Source organism: Pectinophora gossypiella, chromosome 12, assembly GCF_024362695.1.
Source record: "Pectinophora gossypiella chromosome 12, ilPecGoss1.1, whole genome shotgun sequence".
Lineage (NCBI taxonomy): Eukaryota > Metazoa > Arthropoda > Insecta > Lepidoptera > Gelechiidae > Pectinophora > Pectinophora gossypiella.
Window position 1 is genome coordinate 6,233,888 of NC_065415.1, and position 24,999 is coordinate 6,258,886.

Consider the following 24,999-nt stretch of genomic DNA (forward strand, 5'->3'; position numbering starts at 1 on the left):
GACGGTCAAATAAAAATATTTAGAAAATATGATTCACGTTAGCGAATGTACAAGATGTTTTATATTCACGAGCCCTGCAGGGTATTTATCACTGAAAACTTTTAAGGTAAGCATATTTACGCCCGCCGCAAGTTTGCTGATAAAATGTGAACCAACAACAGTATTTGCTGAATTTCTTATGTCGGTGAAACTTTTAGTTTTCTTCAAATGTTTAAAAAAGATAAAATGAGACCCGTTTGTGATAAGTTTCTTTGAATCGGGTTTAATGATTCTTGAAAAGTGCTTAGTTGCGAAATCGAAGGATTGTTGCATATCTCGTTCAATATAATACAATAAAAATATACTTTATTGCACCAAAATAAAAGGAAACATTTACAAAAGACTCTTAACTAAGTACATGGCAAATGACCGCCTTATCGCTCAAAGGATTAAGTATCTAACCTTTTTTCAGAAGACTTTTTCTACTTATACTGGTACCTATAAAAAGTACAATAAAAAGATATTGAGCATTGTTCTATAATTAAAATTATGTTACTATAGGAATGAAGTAGTATTGAGTAACAGAAACTTAATTCCCTCTTTAAATAGACGGAGATTTTATTGAAAATTATTTGAGTAGGTGCATTAAAATTCAACATACTTACATATAGTGCTGTAAGGCCGAATCAAACAATAAACAGTAAACAAAATGTACAAACCTTAGGTTCGAGTACGAATACAGAAACCAAAACATAAACGTTATATCGCCGATCGCGCCAAACTGCTCTATCAAAATATAACGACGGCGATAAAAACGATGGGAAAGAAAGCAAACGTTTCGAGCGAATTTCCAAAGATCCTACTACATCGTACAATAATTCTACATCCTTCTCTTGCACAAGTGGAATGTATATGTCTTTCTTTGTCTTACAGGAGTTGTTCGTTTTATAGGCAAGTCGATAATATTCGGCCGCTTGCAAGATATGAGTGTTAAATATTTTATGATGTCCAGCGTGTTCGATCAAGGTTTGTCTCTGGGACATCTTACAACTACGTAAGTAAATATGAAAACTTGAATAAGATTAAATAAAATGTAAGACCAGCTTCATCATCATCATCAATTTAAGAGCCACGCTCTTGTCGGTGTAGCATTTTCCATTCCAGTCTATCAAAGGCCAATTTCTTGACTTCCCTATAAGACCAGCTTATCAAATTATTTATTTAATGACTTATAAAATATAACCACCACATTTATTTGGTTGATGAATAGGGACGCTAGTATCAAGTAATAGCATTTATGCTCATGTTTCTTTCATACAATACTTGATTTAATAAAGACCGAAAAATAATCATCAAAATAAATGAGCATAATTAAGCAAATTGCGTAGTGCGCGTAGCTAAAAGAATCATTGGTCGCCATTAAATCGATCTACTTAATTACGACTCACTTTTTTGTCACGTTCGCCTCTTACAAACTGTCTTGGCGTAATGTCATTAATCTTAGGAGGCTGGCAGCGAAGCAAACGACCTCCCTTTAAGACCCTCCATGGTCTGGGTGCCCCGTATTATGCTTGTATACTCCGCCGACCGAATAACTAAACACCACACCCCTGCAAGCCAAACGCAACCTTCCACTAATTGCCATTAGTTTCATTAACGCCTGCACTACACCACCTCCCTTACAACATTTCGACTACAACAAATAGAAAATAAGAAAATAAAGGAATCCCAGCGAGAAAAAAGTACGTAAGATGTATTTTTTCGCAGAGAAGCGTGTCGGTAGCATTGTTAAATATATCGTCCAATCAGTATCCCGGGAAACGAGGAGGAATTAGCGTTCCGAAGCGAGCGGAGCGACGAATCCTGGTCTACCCTTTTATGCGGGCGTAATAAAAAAAGAAATCTTATTTGAATTTGGAAGACGAATTAAAAAAGAAAATGAATTCTGCACTAATTTAAACGGAGCGAGTTTCAGACGATTTTCGGGGATCGCGACGGCTTAATTAATGCATTACAGTTGAAAGTTAGACTTTGTCTGTACCGTAGACATGTGTATATGTATACCTAGGTGAGTATACGTAAGTACGGGAGCCAAGTTTAGTCATTCACCTTTATCTGTAAGCCTTAATCCGTCTAGGAAAATGCTTGACTTCCTGTGGGCATTTTTTCGTACCGTATAAAACGTTCTAATAGGATTTTATGTGTCGCAAAAAAACTAATCACAGATAAGACGACCCTTGCTCCATTGATCCTCGGCCATCAGAAAGGTTACGAGGGCACTTCGTCTTCATTCGGCAATCCCTTTAAGGAATCGTATCAGTTGTAATGAAAGCTAATTCTTTCATTAACTCCTCGTGACAACGGGAAAAATTGTAAGCCAAACGAAAACAAACGCCGGACACGTTGGTAAACTTTTATAGAGTTGTTAGTACCTATTTGAAAGTACATACTTTTTATACATTCCACGGCCTTCGCGCTCCAGTGGTTGAGCGTTGGGCTCACGATCACGGTCCCGGGTTCGAATCCAGATGGGGACATATCACAAAAAATACTTTGAGGTCCCTAGTTTGGTTAAGACATTACTGGCTGATCACCTGATTGTCCAAAAAAGTAAGATGATCCATGCTTCGAAAGGCACGTTAAGCCGTTGGTCCCGGTTTCTACTTACTGATGTAAGTAAGTAGTCGTTACATGAGCCATGTCAGGGGCCTTTGGCGGCTCAATAATAAGCCTGACACCAGGGTTGATGGGGTTGGTAATTCACCTCACAACCCACACGATAGACATTCCAGTAGATTTGCGTCGGATGGTACTCGCTACTTGGCCGTTAGGATTAAGTACTATGTTACTAACATCTATGGACAAAAGTCTGAAAATAAAGATTTTGAATTTGAATTTGAATTACGAAAAATCTCATTTATCTTAAAATATCATCCGAAATAGGTCTTGACAAGGCGTTAATGGTGCCCAATGGAATTTAAGCTCCGTGCTAAGTGTAAACGGATTTCTTACAGGCTGTTGATATAGGGTAGTACTTATTTGGATGAATGCAGTTATTTTTTTACAAGTTTACTTTAAAAAAAGCTAACAATCGATCGATTATTATCGATTTCTTAGCATTAGACAAGGACACATTTAGTCCATTAGAAAATTTTAATTAGGTACTTATTAATAAAATTATAAATATCGATTTTCTACTTACAGGGGACTTAGATTTCTAATAATATCATTTGGCATGTACAATTCTGTTTTATTAAGGTTCGAAAATCTTCGAAGATTTGAAAAGTATCTAAGAAATATATTTTGACACTTTACAATTCGTTAAACCTTCAAAGTTTTAGGACTATAAAAGTTTTTCTAAGAACAAAATTTTCTCTCAACAGTGTTGCAAGGTCACAGTTCATTTGAGATAATGGTATATCAATAGCTGATCTGATATCCGAGACGGATCCATTACTGCACCCCACGGCAGCAGTTGAAAGTATTGAAACTACCAATATAAAGTGAAAATTGGATTTACAACTGACAATCGGAGGCGCTTCCATCAAAGGCACCCTTGCGCCATGTTTGCCGAAATACACTTTAAGAGCACTTTCTATTCTTATACACTGTATAGGTGTAGGTGTACGGAAATACAGGTAGGGTTGCATTGAAACATATTTCACTTTGGTAGTAAAATATAATGTATCTTTTACAAATATATTATGTCACATTTTTGCTTTTATTGAGTAAACCTCTGAACCAGATATTCCTAAGTTTTCTTTGAAATTGTTCCTTTGTTGCAAATGCATTATCCAACCAGCAGACTTACTAAAGAAAACCAACTTACTAAATCCCTTTAAGTAAGACACAATTTTTGGCTAAAAAGATTACAGATGCAGACAACACTGCCCAAATCTCAAGAAACAAGTAAACAAAACACAAGGAACCATAATGCAATTTGCAGAGAAGGCAATCACTAGCTAGCCACATTGTTGTGCAGTCTCTATCAAAGAGCCAAAGGAAGGAGCTGAATGCTCTTTAATAATTAATAGTCGCTTAAACGTGCTGACGTCTTGAAACCCAAAGGGGGACTAACAGCTCCTATGCATGTACTCACGCCGAGTGCGGGCAGATTCTGGTTTCGCTTAAAATAGCAATTAAATTGTCCAATATCTCTTCTGTTTATACGTTTTTACTATTTATGTGTTTTCAATTACGTATATGAATCTTTCAGCAGTTTTTGTATTTTTTTTTAATGATGTCGACTATTATAATGAGATGATACCTACCAAGGATGTTGAGTTATCAACAGAAATCAATATGTTGTAACAGACACAAACCCTATTTACAAAATAGTGAAAGTTGAGGTATAGAAGGATATAAATAAAATAACCAACAAAGCTTTGAAATGTAACTTCCGAGAATCTACAATTAAAACCTAGGGGTATTATTATCGCTATTATCTAGCTAATGGAAGTAAAGGACAATTTGTTCCCCAACTAGTGATTATCTTGAAGTAAAATTGAAGAGGATTGAAAGCCATCAATCAAGTAAAAAGGCGATTAGTTACATTCAAATCTAGATAACTAATTGAATGACCACTCGTATAAATTGAAACTAAGTGATGTTTTGCTTTCCACATCGGCCATCAAGCTTCATTTTGTGATGAAATCGTCATAATTGTGTTTTTGACATGAAGTTAAGAATGGCTTTCAATAATTTCTGGTACTTAATTGTATATTTTTATCACCAACGAATGTTTGCTGTTTTTCAATGAAATATAAGTACTTAAAATTGCTGTATAATATTGAAATGTGATGTATTGTACCTTGCTAAAAATAAATTTTTGTATCTAGGTACTTTCCATTAAAAGCAAGTAGACATTAAATTGTACAATAAATTCTAATCTACGGAGCGATTCATGTATGTTCAGTATATTGATTTTAGAACTGACACTTCATTATTCAAAACGATTTTCAACATTTACACTTGTACTTACCAAGAAGAAGAAGCATGTACCTAATGCCATATCCAACCACATAGTAATGTATTCTGACGTCAGAGCCCCAACAATTTGCCTGCTAGCTGACCTAGCACGCGATGTCCCCATAAAAGCTACAATTAGCGTTACTTTGTTTTACTACGAAGCACAAGGCGTGTTTGTCTTCAAAGAAGATGTCACGCATGAATTCCCATACAATTTTAATGACACTCCTAAATAAGTGTGTTTTACGAGCCATTTTAAATAATAGGGAGGGAAATCTGGAGTATACCACTAACGAGTGCCAAACGATATAAATGTCAAGATGATTACCACTAGTTATTTACGATAAACGAATAAAAAGAAATTAAATATATTTAACTATTTGTTAACATTCAAGTCAAATATTATATTTTCTTATTCTTTAGAAAAAATGTAGAAAAAGTATTGTCTCTAGATTTTCACAAGAAATTCCATTTAAAATACAGAAATTACAAAAGAGATTTCCCAATATTATTTAAGCCTCGCCAATATGGCAGTATTACTGTTGAATTTCCAACAAATGGGAGCAAAGAGGGGGATGATAAAACCCAGTCACTAATTAAATGGGCCCGAGACGTCCTCTTCTTAATAGATTTGTCGCTAATTTGGAGTAATTTCGTCGGGCTCTACGTAATATCAAACGTCGAATTAGAATTTAATTTAAAAAATAATTTTAGGTATAAACTTAAGCCTATGTTGAAGTCGTGAAATTACTTAACAGATTATTGAGAGCTCGAGTAGAAAAGGAATTAGTGACATTTTAGTTTTATTAATATTTGGAAAGCAGTAACCTTATTTTATTTATACAGGTTATTCATTACAAAATATTAAATGCCAAAGTACAAATATGGCATTTAGTATTTAAGTTTATAAAACATATCCCTTTCCAAAAATAACGTATCGCATAGCAAAATCGCTCCGTAGATTAGAACCAGCATCGAGATCGGAGTAGTTGCAATTCATCATTATTATTCCAGACAATTTATCAAGCGGTTGGCTCGCCCGACCGGGTAGCACATTCTAACGAGATGGTGAATTTTCACCGAATAATTTGAGAGCCGACGAATCACGTATTGGAATCGAAAATGAGGTCGAAATTGAGATAGAATAGCAGAACATGGCCAGCAAAAGGCGTGTTAAGGAAAAGACAGCGAAAAAGTATTGATAACTTTATAAAATCCATCTGAATCAAAAGCCATATATAATTCACTTGAGCGTTTTATTTATAGTAGAAATATTAGATTCACATATTTTGCAATGTCACACCAACGAACCCAATCGAAGGGTGAGATTACTAGGGCTTATTACCAAGTCTTCATCATATTTCAATTTACGACCGTCACCCGGACTTATCGAGTAGAAAAATCAGAGGGCAATCCGGGAGCAAACGAACACCCCGATATAAATCACAAATGAGACATCTCATTACTGCTTGATTTATTCAACTCGACTGTTTATTATATCTCCTAATCGATGTAGATAAACTCACAAAGGATGCGAAAATTAACATCTAATGAGCAAAATTAGAGATAAATATTCATAACCGACAAAACTCTGTAACATTACATAGGAAAATTTTAAGTCGAACAGTGGCAAGCATTAGATAAGTCGGCGGGGAAGAAAATGCTTGGTTGAAGGGAATAAGAAAACGGTCCTAGTTGTTAAGTCTTGCACAGTTTCTGTCGCTATCTCGTGGATAAGAAGCCTAATCACCGTCGTCGTGTCTGTATCGGGCCGAGCGAAGCGCGGATGTCCCCCAGGGTACGCTTTTGGGACCAGTTTTCTTTTTTGGTTTACATTACACTGTAAGTGTGCCGAATTCTTTTGTTGCGCCTTACTTTTTGTACAGATTAGCATGATTTGTATTGTATACACGGTCGGATTATGTCATTCATTCTTAATTATGGTTTAAAATGTTGTGGTTTTTTTATTATTGAATTAGAAGTAAGTAACTTGACTTGTTTTAGAAGAGACAATTATAGTGGTGTGAAACAAATTTTGTATAAAGTTAAACCGACTTTAAAATTTTCCCAACTGAAGAAATTTCAAAGCAATTAATAAAGAGACTTATGAAGTTATCGAAACTTAGCCGGTGTAAGTGCAAACCGAGAAGTTCCGAGGTCCCGCACCAACAAACTTGCAGTTGCAAACTATTTGTAATATGAATTTATAGCTTAGTGTTAACACATGCTTTCTGCACTCGATAAATGCGGAAAGTTATTCGTAAGTAACTAACTTCGACAATAAGAAAATTAATCGATCCTTTTTTGAAATATCTATGACTATTTCAAGGACTTACAATATATCTGAAATAAGATAAAAGGAACCTTTTCCGAATATCCGTTTCCTAACGCTAAACTGAGCTACACAAAAATGTAATAGAGAAATCAGCCGCTCAGAAAGGAATTTATTTGGCGAAAAGAAAAGAGAGGAGCGCGGCGCCGCGGCGTGTCTAATGAGATAATATAATAGCCGTGATTCTCTCGTACCACCGTTCACAGGACCGAAAATTACTGGAAATTACCGGAAAACTGCAGCCGAAGGCGTCTCGGTTTTAGAACGTAACGTTCGTTTAATTTAAAATTAAGATTCAGCCACGAAAGTAGATTTTTCACTTGCATTTGGAACAGAAATGTATTCTAGCCAAGCTTAGCCTTTTTTAAATAAATTTTAAACATTGAAGTCTAATTTCTCTCCTAAAAAGCTAAATCGAGAGTCCATATATATTGAAAATATGTCTCTATGAAGTAGCGCACAAGAGGGTCATATCGAATTGGGAATCGATTTTGTCGCAACCGAAATAGGGTGTAAAAATCCCATTGTAATATAGATGTTAGCCATATGTCGAGTGAGTGTGAACTTTACCCTGCTTGCTAATGTTTACTTACGAAAAAACTATTCTATTGACATTTTATTAACTACATAGTTGGCCCTACTAAATTAATGGATGTCTATTAGGTGAACTCGGCATAAAATAACAATGATTTCTATAAGGAGTTTGTATATTATAAGCTATATACTTTTTAATTGTGTGTATATTACTTTAGTTCCACTAATTATAATTGTGCCTTTCTATGGATTCCAACTCTCACTTTGATACTGTGGGTCCAGTTCCCATCAAACCCTACCAATAAATAATCTGCATTAATAACAGCTTCACTTTAATCCTTTAATAGCTATTCCAGTCACAATATGTTCATTCCTATCCAAGGGCTTAGCCCCTGTAGCTTTAAACCCACGACACAACATCTTAATCAGAACGGTTCATAAAATTCTTAAGTGATTGCGTTTAGGGGACCCGATTGCGTGGGTACGAATTGATTTCAAAAGTCCATCTGGGTAAGTACCTGCAGTGTAATCGTTGAACAATTTGGGGTGTCTTGAGCAATTGACTAAAATCGACTGAAGTTGCCCTTTTTATTGACATGATACACCGTCATGCATGGTCAGAGTAGATAAGAGAATATTGAAAATGTAATTTAGAAACGCAGAAAACATTGGATGATTTTTATAATTTTGGTATGACTCGAATTAAGTTTTTACATGAGCAATTTTAGGACTGTATACGAGGAATATATTTGAATACTTGAGCTATAATAACTGCATGGTTATTCTAGGCTAAGCTAGGAAGCTTAATAATCAAATATACAATTAGCGTCCATCAGAAAGTATTAAAAACAGTGGAAAACTGCAAAAAATGCTAAAAAGTGTTGTAAAAAAATGGAAAATTTCCATGGCTGAATACAGCATCGCATAAGTTAATAGTAGTCGGCCGCGGGCAGGCGGGCACAGATAATGAAATTGTGTACAGGAGCGCAACGAGCCGCGAGCGTGTCTCGGGCAAAAATCCACTTAACAAATTGCTGCTGATTCGAAGGGTTCTGGATTGTTGCCTGCTTTTACCGGCATGTCAATTATTCCTGTTATCGATACTCGAACGCTTTTGACCGTTGTTGCTCGTTGTTTTGTTTATTGATGCGTTTTTCGACAACCTTCGGTTGTTCATTGGTTGACCCGATAAAGAGACAGTTGTATCTCAAGTTTCGTTAACGTAAACAAACACAACAATCATCCAAAACTGTTTATAAGTGCCTACTCTAAAAAACTAACTGTATGTTTTAAAATATTTTTAATAAACTACCCACTACATTATATTAAAAAAAAAAAACACCGTCCACGAGTCCATTTCCTAACAAACCATTAGACGTGCATAAAATAATTAAAACATCAAAATGTATCATTTTGCAGAGCGACAGTGCAAAAAATAAAAAGAGACAGTGAAAAAAACGCGCGGTAATGAATTCGGTGTTGGGCGTTTCGCACGCAATTGCACAATTTCAATTATCGCATTAGTTCACGTGGGCGCGGCGTACAGAATAGCCCTGATGGATTATTGCCCTGTTTGCTACCATGACATTTAGCTAGCTGTACTAACTCGCGCATACGTGTATTGGGGGTAGTTACAGTTTAAACTTTCACACATTCTCTTATTTTTATAACTGACAAAGTTTTAATAGCGATTGATTAAGGGGTTCAATAATGTGCAACACTTACGTTTTCTTTGGTTTTTACTCACTTCAGGATTATTAATTCAACGTAATTATCAAGGACAACCTTGTTGAAGATCAATTTAACATTTTTGAATAAACAAGGTGTTATGCTTGTGGAGAAGAAATGACAAGAAAATGCGTCAGCAACACATCTTCTGAATCAATGCAGGTATACTTTACAAATTGTTTAATAGAGGTTATTTTTGGTATTTATGGAAGCTATTGCTTTACAAGTCAGTCGATTACATAAGATTACTAAATCTTTTAAGGGGCAATGTATACGTTTTTACAATAAGATTCCCATTCACATTCAGAATTTGCCTTTCAACTGTTTTAAGACAGTAGTTAAACAAAAACTTTACAAAAAAGGTTATTATAAAGTTAGTGATTATTTAGAAGATATGAATGCATGGGATTAACTGTCTGAGAACTGACATTAGGCAGCTAAATTACTCAATTGTATAAGTACCAATATTTTATGTTTATTTTTATTTTTTTAAAGAACGTCTAGGGTCCTGTGCCGAGGTTTTTCTTGCAGCTTCTTTTCCCCGGCTATACAGGTTGTGAGAAGCTGCAGTAGTTTTAGGCGGATGAGACGTTCGTTATGTAAAAATTGACGATTCAAAGTGTAACTATGTTACCTACTGAATAAAGATATTTTTGAATTTGAATTTGAATATTGAGTATTTAATATGATGGACATAGAGGTACTAAAGTTTTGATGTTAAAAAAAATGACTAATGAAGAGTCAAAATAATTATAAGTACTTCAGACATGGGTGTACAACAAGCTACATAACGATAACTTTAAAAACTCAATTCAAAGGGCTTCCGCAATCATAAATATTCATCGTCAAAATCCCATTCGAAAATTTTCCACAATGGCTTCTCATAATGGGCTCACACTCAGCCGAGTTTAATTTACATCAAACGTGGAAAAATCACAAGTTTATTCGTGGGTTAGGAAATTTCGACGATCAACTTCATGCCCCGTCGAAAAGCAAAGGAAAGTTCGCCCACAAAGGCCGATGCTGAATTTTTGTTTCCAAGGTAGAAAAAATTTGAATCGAGCCGAATTACAAAACCCAGAGAGTAGGGTTGCCGGGAGACTAGTATTTGGCCAATAAATAGAGGTAAACGGAAATTCTTATAAGACTGACTACCCGGTAAAAATTCAATTATTTCGAGAATTCAATATATAGCTATTCCACAATGTAGATTCAGCTGCGCAAACGATATATTAAACAGTCAAGCTGTCCATTTATTTTTTCAATTTAATTATTTCTACCATGTTTTATGAGCAAATAAATAATTCGAATCTGTAGGTAAGATTAAGGAAGTTAAAAGTATAGGCAACTCGAACGATAGAAGGCTTTATTTAAAATCAAGGTATAAAGTATGTGTAGGTAGAAAGCTTTTTTAATAAGACCATCCTAGTCAAAGCAATGCTAGGAAACCCATTTTGTTGAATCATCTCCAACCCTAAATTTCAAATATCGAACGACGTTCCAAATGGGAGACGCCTATCTCTATTGAATTCCCGAAAAAGGACCGAAATAAAAGCACCACGGCCACCCCTCGATGGCACCAGAATAGTGCCCATACATTCTTCCATTGAAATTTCGATATTTGTCAGCCTGATTAGCCCGAGCTCCTCCCTACGTCTATCGATGTCGATGAATGGCTCAGCGTGAGACAAATTCGGGCAATTTTCGTTTGGCTTTTGTTTTTTTTTTCGAAATCGATAGTTGTTGTTTGGTATAGAGTTTTCGTATGTAGTTTTAATTGACATTGCAGATGCGACCATTGTTAAATCAATGGCACCTATTACAAAAGTATTTATTTTAGAGTAAGTAGTTGTGAACTTTGAATTAAAGAAATGCCTTGTTAGGATATAGAATGCTAGAACTAAAGTAGCACAAGGTAATCTTAAGTTCCCATTATCCCCCATCAGACATTATTTTTTACTGGCCGGCAGTCTAGAATTTTGAAGTCCATTTGAATGCGACTCCCAACAAAAAGCTAATGCAAACGGAGCCTTCAAAAGTTTCTGTATCGTCGACGTGAATGCATTTCAGTGGTAAAGTTTTGAGATTGCCGTCATTTTGGCCTGATGAATCGCTGCAAATAGAAGTATGAAATTTTCGTGCGATTTTGCTTCTCATAAAAGTTGAATTTTGTCGCGTTGTTTCAATTTTTTAAGCAATACTTTTGTCTTCTAAGAGTTACTACTACTTGAGTTTTATTAGTCAAGTTTAGAGTTCAGATAATCACAACTCTCTATTTGTGTGTGTCTTATAAGATTATAGAAGGTTCTAATGAGAAAGTCTAGTTAATATTTTTATACACAATTTTTCAAACTTTACTTACCGGTCTATGATAACAGGGTCCGAAGGCGTTTCATTTCTATTTCCACAACTCTTCTTATCACAACACCGACTGTAAAGAAATAATTAAATTAATATAATACCTACAAACTTTTATATAAAACTACAAGTCATAGAATCAAATATCAAATTCTTCTCTTTTAAGGAAAGTGGAAAGGCAAAAGGAGACTCGTAGGAAAAAATCAATATATTACCAGTAGATACACAGAAGGGATCACATCGGGACGTCTGTCCCTCATAACAAGAACGATTCGTGATGCTGGTTCATATATATTATATACGAAAATGTGACTTAAATTTTGAACATCTTAAATAATATAAAAGGTTTTTGATTACGTTTTTTTTTTATCAATATAAACTTAATTAAATTATTAGTTTTCATTGATTTATAAAGTGCAGCTAGGGATATCAAAATGCAAGTGAGACAACCTCTGTAACATTGTAAAGATTTCTAGATAATAAGATGAGATTATACAAAAACGGGAACAACAAAATACAATCAAACAGAATCCAGTAACACGGCCACAATAAACGCGGAAGCCGCATCCACGCTAAGTAAACAGCGGGAGTTGCACGCGCCCTATAGGGGCTTCTTGACGCAAAGGGCAAAGACATTGAAAGGACAGACTCCCTCGAGACTCCTCCCCTGAAGACGCCAGACAAGGATGCACATAGCCAGACAAAAGAGACGTCAACACTGCGTCTAAGGTGGAATAAAATTTTAATTGCTCACACAGGCGCAACTAGCAACTAACACATGTACCGGAGGCAATACGGAAAAACCACCCCAAACAAACGGTTAAATTAATAAGAACGTTCACTTGTGCGATCCAGTTTCTTGTGTTTTGTAATTACGGACTTGCTCGCGATGGGTTTACGTAAATGTGCGTTCGTGTTTACGGAAATGGTACAGATGTAAACAATAAACAATTTGTCTGCTTGAATATATTGCTGCTGGAATACAAGGAGCGAATGACCAAATGAAAACAGAAGTTATATATGAAGATAGAGGCGGTATGTATGTAAAATATAACAGGATTAAAAACACAATACATTATGGGCAAGTTGACACAACCAATGATGAGCATTCATTGATGGCTATTGTAACTCGACGCGAACCCAAACTTAGAAGAAACGTGACAAGCAAAACTAAACAGAAGTCGACGTTTATGACAAATGAATGTCGAGTCGTTTCCTCGAATCATTGCTGCTGTGAACTTTTTATGACGTCAATTTTAAGAATATTAATGTTACCTGCACATGACTTCGTGTGTAAGCAAAACCCTGCACATTTCTGGATTCTTATCTTGACCTTCGTATACGATTGGCTGTAAAAAAGAAAACAAAGTGTTACTTCTTCAATCTCCTTAATTTAAGATAAAAAAACTATCACTTTTAACAATAGGAGAAATTCCGAATATTTGTTAATACTTATAAATTATTTTTTTCTCTTATCAGTTATACCTTAGTCAAAATAGAAATACAAATAAAAAAAAATGGTCCGTAATTATACGTATATTACATTAATTAAAAATTGGCCACCAGATAAGATATATTCAGTCTTCATCACGCAGTTATTTTTTGCTAATATATGCACCCACCGCGCCTAATCTATTTTATTATCTGTACCAACATTACGCATTTGCATAGTTGCATCCACTTATTACTTTCAATATCGTTTTTTTTTATGGTGGCAACTCTAAATTAGGAGTAGCATAGGGATGCATTTTCCATAAACTGGTTTAAAAAGTGAGTCATTCCCTATAGTGAATAAGTGCATTTATGGAGATAGCTTCAGTAAGAATGCCGGTACTGATTTTCCTGTAGATAATTTTATTTTTCTCTTTCATTATTTATTTCAAAATTTAATTTTTAAATTGAGTATAAAGCTATATCTTAGTGGTCAGTAGTGTAGGATTATTGCGTTGACAGCGACTCCCCGAACGGCGAGTCTCTTTACGGCGAGTGGCTTAACGTCGCGCGATTTTTTTTACTACCTGTATGTGAAGCAGCGGAAAGTAAATGTAGAGACATGATTTGTGTAATTTTGTAGGTATTTAAAAACTCCATCACACAAAATAATGTGCTAGAGGTATAATAACGAATCTGTAGACATTATAGATTCAGCGCTAACAGCCAATTTACTACATGTATGGACCATGAAGAGCGCTAAGGACTCTCATATGATAGTTTCCTGACAAAAACTTTCAACTTAACAATAAGCATCAATAATACTTTCTACGTCTCTTCCTACCTTGGACCTCTCTGCCCTCACCCAATCGACCAGCACGTGGCTCCGCGTTTATCTATTAATATCTAATTACTGAGACCCTAAGTAGGGGGTACTAATCCTGATGCATACACTCGGGTTCTTTGCCAAATGTGCATCCGTTATTTTAGGGTCGATCATGCGTTTTGAATGAGTGGCTGATTTTACAGGAGCAACAACGAGGAAGAAAATCGTTTGAAATTTGTTACTAGGTGCGGTGGGGTTTGGTCTGAAAATAAATTCTTACATTCCTTGACAAAAAAATGGTGATGGACTTAAGTAATAAAAAAAGTATGGTAAATGTTTGCTTCCCGGTAGTAGTTGCTCTAGAAGCAATTGAAATTGAAATTGCTCTAGAGCAATAAGGCCGCCAAAATTGTACTGTATTCATGTGTTATGTCTGATTGTTGAAATTTAGTTCTGTGCAGTAAAGTATATTTGATGTGATTTTATTTGATTAATATAGATGTTGCTAACATGATATACAGATCCTCATATCTTTCTAGAACGCCAATATTGAAAGTATCTCTTAGTCTTATCGTCTCGGCCTAGTGATAGAGCGTTAGGCACATATTCCGTTGGGTCCCGGGATCAAATTCCGGTGGGGAAATGATCACAAAATATCACTTTGGGTCCAGTTTGGTTAGGACATAGCAGGCTGATCACGCGATTGTTCGAAAGTAATATGATCCGCCGTTCTGAGAACACTACGTTAAGCAGTCCGTGTCGGCTACGGCTACTGTTAGTATGTAGTCGTTACATGTGCCTTTTTTTATATTGGCCAAATATGTTGGCTCAACTATGCTTGATGATAAACAAAGAGAATCCCTAATTGCAGTAGCAACTGAAATGCAACGCAATGAGTCAATTTATCGTGGGTCATTCTCAATAATAACTCTAACACTAGGTTTGATAAGGTCGGTCATTGATCTCATAACCCGCATGAGAGAATAAGTAGTTCTAAGTGTCTAACAGATTGTCTTCTAACGTGTTGCGGTTCTGCCCGCCTACAAAGTTATTGCAGATGTAAGTTTTTGTATGTTGGTACTCCCCTATATCTGTAACTATTACTTAAAAGTTAGTATAACACGCATAAGCTCCCCAAATATTAAAGACAGATTTTTTCATCCCTGACAAAAAAAATAATTGAATATGAAATACCCTGGTATTATCGTCTTTTGTACTGAGGATTGAGGGATTTTTAATGGAGGGTGTTTTGTTATAGGTGTTCAAGGGTCACACAGAATTATTTAGGCAACAAAGTAGCTTGTAGAATGCTATTTTGGATCTTTTTTACTTTGGCAGTTTAGGGGGATAGTGGTAGCAGGTGTAGTATTCAATGTATGTACGATTATGATAATGTAGGTTAGTTGTAATGACTTAGTGAATGTTTTTGTATGCATATAATATTATTATATGCCAGGTATATAATGTAGTTTCATTTTAGAAATAATCAATTTATTTATCAACGACAAACACGTAATTAAGTTTAGTTATGATAAAAAGTGAACATGAATCAAATATACTATATTGCATACAAACAAAACATACAAAAATTTGACAACAGTACAAATAGGCGGCCTCTTTGTCTGTAGCAATATCTTTCACGCAACCACTACCAGGGATCAGTCATAAAAAACTTGAATGTGGAACATTGTTCTGATGTCTGATTGTTTTTAAATAAGTAACTGGTCAGTAACAATTTCAAAAGTGGAACAACTTTTTGGTTTGTTTGTGTTTTGTTTTCGCAGTATAGATAAAAATAGTCAGTGGCACAACTATCAACAAACTAGAACGAGCTATCAGGGTACATTTTTCAAGTCCATTCCTCTGTCCCACAGGATTGCGGGAGCGAGTGCCCGCAGTGGGCATTGTCCGCCGCATGGGATTCAATCTCTGGGGAATTAATGGGGATTCAAAAAAAAATGGACACTGTTTGCTTACTGGTAATGTTTAGTTTGAATTTTAGGGCGGATTAACTTTACCAGTAGTGTACTTGCGAAAGTTTTTATTCGACTATGGAATTTGTAATATTTACCGAGAAAGGATTTTAGTTAGAATTGCAAAAGTTTAGCTGAGCACTCTGAGAGATGTTGATGCTACTTGTAACCGCCACGAAATACTTAGTGACAAAACATAAAATTTAATGGCAAGTATAGCAACGCAATATAGGAAGAAGTAAGAAAACCAGTGTCGTATAAAAGTTCAATACACTAATATTTTAAACACAATATTACATTATCTGCTAGTCTCTCCCAAAAATACTTCGCAGTTCTGAGGAAGTTGCAAAGAATAAAAATAAGAGATTCGACATAAAGAGGTGGTAGGTAAGAAGTTGGTGATTTATGTAGAGTCGCGACACCGCCGCGACGTTGCCAGCTCGCTTATTGCGTAGGTAGAGTAGATACGAGCACTATTGCTGTTATTGTGCCACTGAAATGTTATTGGAACGTTCGGTGTTATTGCGAACTGTTAAAATTGTATTTAAGCGCTTCAAAATTTTATGAAGGTGGAAAGCTATGAAAATTGGATTGGGGGTTATTCGTAATTTTTAGAAATGGGATTATTTACGATTTAAATTATCAAGCCTAAAAGTGTCCTTACTTTATTGAAATACACTTCTTAAATGTTCAAACACTAAAATAGCACAACATTATGCCTTCGCCAGAAAACAATCTACTTACATCTTATTAGGTATTCTTTTGATCTAAAATCGGAAACCAAACTGATCAAACAATATTGTTCTTTCTTTATTTGTTCTGAACATTTTTCTTAATAACCAAGAATAGCTTCCGAAAGTCATTTTCCCAACAAAAAGAATCAAATTAATATGTTGTTTGAACATAGTTAAGTAAACATAATCATCAAGGCACGTGGCCTGCGCGCGCCTCTCTTTTCACAATGTTGGCTGTTCTATGGGATTTATTCGGATCTCATTCGACGAGCCATCAGCTGTATCTTAAGACCAAGTTCAAATAGAGGGGCCCAGATTGATGTTTTAGATATTGATATGATCGTGATTTAGTATGGGAACACAAATAATCCGGTAGTTTAAAATTGCAGCGCCCGTGGTTAATAGGATCGCTTTCTTTCGTGGTAATATAACTGAATTGCATAATAAATATAGTTTTTAGGTATTCTTCTGTCGTGTGGATTGTGAGGTGGATTACCAACTAATAAAATATTACTATTGAGCCGCCAAAGGCTCCTGACATGACTCATGATACTAGTATGAGATAATTTTGTTACTGCCACTAAATTTTTTGTTTAAGTGTTTCTCTTTTATTTGATCTATAGGGTCAAAAAAAAATGTCAAGTTCAGTCCATTTGTTACATAACATATCATAGTATCACACCTGTACCCTCGGAAGGGTAGGCAGAGTTGTATAGTATACACACTCGTCACCAGCTCTGTTTAACGCTCACTTTACAGGGCCGAGCCTATTCCCATTAACCAGACACAAATCTCAAGGTAATAAAGACAGTTGAAATACATAATAAATAGTAATATTCAGTTACAGTAAGTATTTTTCATAAACATCCAACCAGTTGGTAAAAAACGTTTGCCTCTCACTTTGAGGTCGCAGGTTCGAATCCAGCACAGGTCTAAACCAATGATTGTCGAATTTGTTACCGAATTCATGTTTGGGTCATAAATGAAGGAAAACATCGTGAGGAAACCCACATATCCCGAGAAATGCATTTTCGAAGGCAAGTGACCTAACCTGTCATCATCATGGGTCCATTAACGTCCCCACTGCTGGGGCACGGGCCTTCCCTATGGATAGATAGGGAGATCGGGCCTTAAACCATCACGCGGGCCCAGTGCGGATTGATGGTTATTAACGACTGCTAATGCAGCCGGGACCAACGGCTTAACGTGCCTTCCGAAGCACGGAGGAGCTCGAGATGAAAACTTTTTTTTTGTGTTCACTCATCCTATGACCGGCCTATGCGAAAGTTGCTTAACTTCAACAATCGCAGACCAAGCGCATTAACCGCTGCGCCACCGACCTAACCTGTATTGGGCTGGTTTCCTCATCACGGGTTGAAAGGTCAGACAGGCAGTCGCGTCTCTAAAAAACCGAATCTGTCAAATCTGTAGGTTAGGTAAGCGGACCCTGTGAAAAACGGGATAATGCTAGGGAGATGATGACGAGTAAATATTTATTAAAAAATGAAATGGAAACTAAACTTTCATTTCCTAAACGACCTCACACAGATATTTCTCATGATTATTACGCAGCAGTCTACAATAGATTGACTGCTCCAAGAGACAGGATTTTTCAGGAGTCTTTTAATTCCCGAAACGTAATTCATCTCAGTTCCTAGCCCATCTAACTGATGCACCATTACGCGAGGTAATTGTTGGGCATTCCTCGATTTTCCCAAACATTGCGTGTACGGTTCGCATGCACCGCCGCGGCATTAGCTGATTGCCCATGTGCCCTCAGCCTAACGTTTTAATACAATTAAATCGACTCCACTATTATCTGGACGCCATCTTTTTTCGCCGGTTTTCGTGAACGACTGTTTTGCGTGTCAATCTTCCTTGTAATTGCTAAGGTTAGACGTGATGTGTCATGTCAAGATTCTATATTTGTTTTAATTGTAACTCTGACATAAAATTCTTTTTTGCATTAAAGGTACATCCATCCGTGAGCCGTGGTAGCCCAGTTAATAGATTGCTTGCCGCTCACTTTGAGGTCGCAAGTTCGAATCCAGCACAGGCCTAAATCAATGATTGTCGAATTCATTTATGATATTGGATCATAAATGATTATCACGTGCTACGGGGTGAAGGAAAACATCGTGAGGAAACCCACATTCCCGAGAAATTCATTTTCGGAGGTATGTGATGTGACCTAACCTGTATTGAACTGGGTTTCCCTTCGCGGGTTGGAAGGTCAGACAGGCAGTCACATCTGTAAAAAACTGGAGCTGTGAAATCTTCAGGTTAGCTAAGCGAACCCTGTGAAAAACGGGATATTGCTAGGGAGATGGTGATTAAAGGTGCATCCATCACATGATGAACTAAATACTCACGCAGGCCCACCGAGCTTTCTGATAGACTGACGAGATAGGTGGTGAGTGAAAAATAAAAAATAAACTATTTAGCTTTACCTAGATTCATAAAGTACCCTCACTGACACCGACCGAACCCTGATGAAGCCTCACCGTGCCACATATATAATTTCAACACGTCCCGAGCAGTTAGTGTTTGTGAAACAAGAGGCCAATTACGAAAGATTTATGCCAACAACATAATTAACTTAGGCCGAACGTTGTTAACTAAGAATTACGGAATGTGAGAGTTCGTTTCCATCTTAATGCAATGGGGCGAAAGTTTGCGAGTGCAGTGAAAACGGATACCATGCAGAAATGTTACTTTTGTTCGGTCACGAGCATTAATATGTATACACTTTGGTACCATGTCACATTAACTTTTTAGACAAATTGAACTGTAAGTCTCACTAAATGTCAAATTTTTAGTGCGACAGAGTCCTAAAGTGGGTACATTATATTGCTCATGACTGCTCATTCCTTTTCTGTGTTCTGTTCCAAAAATACTTAGGTATTTAATGATTTTCAAATCTCATATAGGTACAACGTACATACTTATATGTATATACTCACACTCGTAATCCCTAATGGGGTGGGCAGAGCTACAAGTAAACTTAAAAAAAACCTTGCAGCTGCTGTTATGGTATTCTTCTTATCGTGTGGGTTGTGAGGTGGAATACCAACCTCATCAACCCTGGTGTCAGGGTTATGATTGAGCCGCCAAAGGCCCCTGACATAACTCATGTAACGATTATTCACTTACATCAGTAAATAGTAACCGGGACCAAGGGCTTAACGTGCCTTCCGAAGCACGGATCATCTTACTCTCGGACAATTAGGTGATCAGCCTGTAATGTAATAACCAAACTAGGGATTACAAAGTGATTTTTGTCCCCACCGGGATTCGAACTCGGGGCCTCCGGATCGTGAGTCCAACGCTCAACCACTGGACCACAGAGGCCGTTAAGATGTGGTATTATATGCGTATAAACATTCGGAAACTTTGAAACTTTACTTAGTCAGGGGGAAAATAACTTAGTGTTACTAAGTGTCGTAAGCTTGTTGTCACAAACAAGAGAGAGATTGACAAGAGAGACTGAGAGATTAAAGCTAACAAGAACGATGATGCGATTTTCTAGTAAAACTTCTTGTAAGATCACAAGGGACCGGGTAAGAACATTCAGCGCTCCCCATTTGTCCGACCAAAGTAGTTGATGCCATCTGCGGCAAATCTACAATAAGTCACGTCAAAAAAAAACTCACAAGGGCCAGATATGCCTTTCAAATTCCAAAACCCACTCTTTTACTATTGTATCCAAGATAGTTAGTCTTCTTCTTTCGTACGGTGCTTGAGGTAAATGACCGATTTCACAAACCCTGGTGTCAATCAAAGGCCCTACAAGACAGTTGTTAGTCACTTCCATACATTTGCAAATGTAGATTAAAAATTAAATATTTGAACACATTAAACAACATTCTTTACTTTAAAAACCATTTGTTATTCCATAAATTAGTTTCTAAATTTCAATACCTGCCCCTATGAGAATCTGTGTTAACACTTCTCACCAACCCTTTCGCTTGTCTGTCAAAATCTGACACTACCATTGAAAGTCGACACTTAAAAGTAGTGACGGGGGAGTGACGTAAAATAAAATTGTAACGCGAGATAACGATAATGATTGTGCTGAATACAGTAGAGTTGAGACGATTATTCTGGTGGCCAAGGGGCGTGGGGATTAGGGGCTAATCGGGCGTCGGCGATGACAATCGGACGCGTGTGCGACACGTGAGCGCGGGAATAAAATGAGTTGCCAAGGGTGCGCTTCGCAGTTGCAAAGGTCGATGAGAGAAATAACTAAACTAAAAGTTTGCGGTTTTTGTTTTTGTGAATGTAATTACTTTTTAAATTGTTAGTGATAAATTATGTAACTAAAATAAGTGGTTGTTTTTAAAGATACTGATATCCGATTGAAATAAAAATGAATTTTTGTTTGTTTTACGTACCTGTTTCGTAACTGAATCGATGAGACGGACGAAAATGTCTTGTTCTTGTCTGATACCTGCGAAAAAAAATAGTTTTTTAAATTACTCACTTTCAAGGACTGAATAAATAATTACAACACTAGAATAGAATTCATACTAAAAGTCCTACAAAATAAAAAAGAAATTGAGCATAAATTCATCCAGGCTAGTCGCTTATTTTCTAGTAATTCTCTCTACTATAAAACAGTAACATTTACACATCGTAGCAATAAAGATCGTAGCAAGCTACGGGCTACGAGCGCTACGCGGCGTAGCGGCAGACATTGCACAATTTGTTAACCTCCTGAAATTGCCTCCACGCTTGTTCCACTCTTCTCTTTTCTTTTTCACACACGACAAGAATTAAAATAATAAGAGTGAAATTTAGCTCATAATAGGTACATTGTAAAATTTTAGTAAGGGCACTTTTTTAACACTTAGCTAAACAAAGGTTACAAGGTATAGTCAAACTGTTATTAGATATATTTCGACTTCTTTAATTTAATGTTAAAATTAAGAAGGAAATTATTGGGAAAAGCGTTTAGCTATCGAGAATCAAGAGTTTAGCTTACGTATCAAGTGAGTTACTTGAATGATTTAAGTATGATTTACTAACAAGACACAGGGGCATCTAAGTAAGCTAATTTCACTCAAACACAGTCTGTATAGTCTAAACTGTTCCTCTAATGTCATCAGAGTCCATTGTGGGTGCACAAAGCGGCTCTTAGTATCGAACTGAGAGCCGCAGTCATCATTCATAGTCTAAGAGCAGTTCGGTGCCAATTTTCCATTACCTCGGTGGCTCTAAGGCCAAGACGGCAAATGTTTACTATGTGATCGTCGCATTGTCTGTTGTTCACAGGCGCGGATCCAGACGATTTTAATTGGCGTTCATGATTGTATGGTACCTACCAATTTCCAATTAGTTTTAAGTAATTTAGTCTCAAAGTTTAGTGTAGTTTATTTTGTTAACATTTTATTTTTGCAGCTACTTTTTCTCGGTTACACAGTTCGAAAGACTGGAGTAGTTGTATAATGGATGGATCAACAATCTCTTTTTTTAATACTGTTTTTATAGCACTCACCTGTGCTTAGGGTCTTATTTTTTTGACCACAGTTTGAAAGTATTTCTGTTACGTAAAGGATATTTCGTCTTAGACAAAGTACTGACGCCCATCATGCAGAACTCCAAGTAATCCAAAGATTACTTACAGCCACTTTTGATATTGACGTTCTAAATCAAAATATGGTTCCCTAGCCTATCCTCATCCAGTGGTCGTGGTAGCCCAGTTAAAAGAACGCTTGACTCTCACTGTAAGGTCGCAGGTTCCAATCCGGCATGGGCCTAAACCTATGATTTTCGAAATCGTTTTTCGAATTCATGTTTGGATCATAAAAATATCACATGCTGTGAAGGAAAACATCGTGAAGATACTTAGATACCCGAGAAATGCGTTTCGGAGGTGTGTGACCTAGCTTGTATTGGGCTGGCTTTCCCTTCGCGGGGAATGTCAGATAGGCAGTCACTTGTGTAAAAAACCGGACCTATCAAATCTTCAGGTTAGGTAAGCGGACCCTGTGAGAAAAGGAATATTCCCCTGATCCATTAAGCTGCATAAGATATACGTAAATTAAATTTAAAGACATGGTCGGACAGAATTATAATTACGACATTAATTAATTAGAATTAAGCCCATAATTGTGTATGACCCTTCAAAATGACCCCCAATTGACATTGACACTTAGTTCGTACCTGGCAACATTGTCTGTCTCGACGTCTTCGGAATACAAGATTCACTGTTGCACTCGATAGCAGTCTTACTTGAACAACATAGGGTTCATAATTGCTTACATCAGTCGAAAATGTAGTGTGTGAACGAATATCTTGTAGGTATTTTTAATGAAGTAGTTAAATATCAGTGTGTTTCATTACGAATTTATAATTTATACGTTTGTAAATTGATAAAGATAAGTCTTACCACCGAGTAATATAATTCAATTTCGCAATAAGTGTAAATAAGAAGAAGCGATATCTTCTAACTTTGGAGTAGGTACAATATTTAGTACGCGATTCTGGACATATTTTAATCTACCGTTTAAAATTATAGATTAAATAAAATAGGGTCGATCTTAACGGATTACTCTTTTAATAAAGATTTTCATTTTTTAATTAAATACAATTGGAATAATCATAATCACAGTGTTGGAGTAGTCCACAGCCGAATTCAATAAAATCGAAGTTATCTATTCCGTGTTCATTAGAGGGGTGACCATTTTATAGCTTTCTAGGCTCCTTACATGCTTTGTAGTGCACATGAAAGTTCAGCTTAATGCCTTGGAAATACTATATCGTTGCTGTTCAGCTACTTAACTCCAGCTTAGACAGCTCAACCACAACATTTACAAATCAATCTCGCGATCCTTATTCGATACGGACACGGCGTATCTACGCTTTTTCATCACTATCATAATTTTTTTTGTCTATCATCATCTTATTTTTTGTCTACCAAAGGTCAATTCTTTAAGTTCCTTATAAGACACAACATAATTTGTTCCGCGTAAGCTTTTCTCGGTCTTTCCTTCCTCTCTTTCCTTCTATGATGTTTTTATTAATCGTTGTGTCTCATTGAGTGTCCAATCAACTTGACTCTTCTGCCTTCAATAACTATTTGTCTCTTCGGAATGAAGAAGTATCGAATTTTCATATTGCCAAAGTAAAATCTTCTCGGATAACAGTTTCTCGAAATTCAGTTTTTAAACCCATATTCAAATCAGCCGAAAGAATTTCGGCGTCCAATTTCGAACATATTACGTCCGCGCAGCCTTCACGATTCAAGACTAAAGTATGTCCGAGGAGGGGTTAGGTAAACCTATTTCAGACGCTGGTGGGGAGCGGAGAGTTACTGTTCTATACGTAGTATTATTCCTTATTCTATGCTCAGGTTCCATAATGTCGTCTCCACGCAAGCTCGTAAGTTACCCGAATGGCCGCTACATAGACATTTTGAAAACAAAATACTTACCATTAGCATAAAGTAATTGCAGTCTGTACTGGATGCCGTTATTTGTTTTCTGGCCTTCAGCTTCCTGCAACAAACGGGTTATTGAGTTCAAGATCGTTTTGAGGGAAAAATTAGAAAAATATGTTTAAGTTTATTTTGTTTATTATTACCTACAATATACAACCTCCTTGTTTTTGTTTCTAATGTGACGCTTTGATAATTTTAGTTCTCCTTCACTTATAATAAGTGTAAGAAAGAGATGGCACTAGTAAAAATTAAGTCAACGGTTGCCCTCGGCGCCAATATATATTTTTAATTTTAATATGAATTTAAATTTAACAGTTCCAAAACCTAGCTCTATCTCTCTCTTGCACTTATACGTAGTTTTCTTCAATCGTATGTCTTGTAAGGGGGATAACCAACCCTGTTGTCAAGGTTATTATTTAGTCCCTGGCATGGCTTATGTACCGACTCGTTACTTCCGTCAGAGAGTAATAACCGAACCCACGGCTTAACGTGCTTTCTGAAGCACGGATTCTTACTTTCGGATAATCAGGTGGTGAGATTGTAATGTCCTAACTAAACCAGGGATCACAAAGTGTTTTTTTTTTTTTGTGATATCTCCCCACCGGAATTACTTATAGTAAAGTACTGCAGTATTTTTTTTGCACTGTCTATCCCGCTACATTCATATCCTATACCTAAAGGTTGCCTGGAAGAGA

The 24,999-nt window shown here is 36.4% G+C and overlaps 2 protein-coding genes across 6 annotated transcripts in view; one reads left to right on the plus strand and one right to left on the minus strand.

Moving 5' to 3' along the window:
* The window catches only part of LOC126371079 (transcription factor collier), a 69,871-nt gene that overhangs the window by 34,370 nt on the left and 10,502 nt on the right, over window positions 1-24,999 (minus strand). For all 5 annotated transcript variants that reach the window (XM_050016273.1, XM_050016272.1, XM_050016271.1 and 2 more), the window contains exons 4-7: window positions 24,299-24,362; window positions 21,258-21,313; window positions 13,175-13,248; window positions 11,904-11,972 (exon numbers count right to left, since the gene is read on the minus strand). In XM_050016273.1, coding sequence (XP_049872230.1) covers window positions 11,904-11,972; window positions 13,175-13,248; window positions 21,258-21,313; window positions 24,299-24,362 — 263 coding nt within the window. The remainder of the gene's footprint in view (window positions 1-11,903; window positions 11,973-13,174; window positions 13,249-21,257; window positions 21,314-24,298; window positions 24,363-24,999) is intronic.
* Window positions 1-24,999, plus strand: part of LOC126371088 (uncharacterized) — a 421,730-nt gene that overhangs the window by 9,233 nt on the left and 387,498 nt on the right. The gene's annotated exons all lie outside the window — the stretch shown is intronic.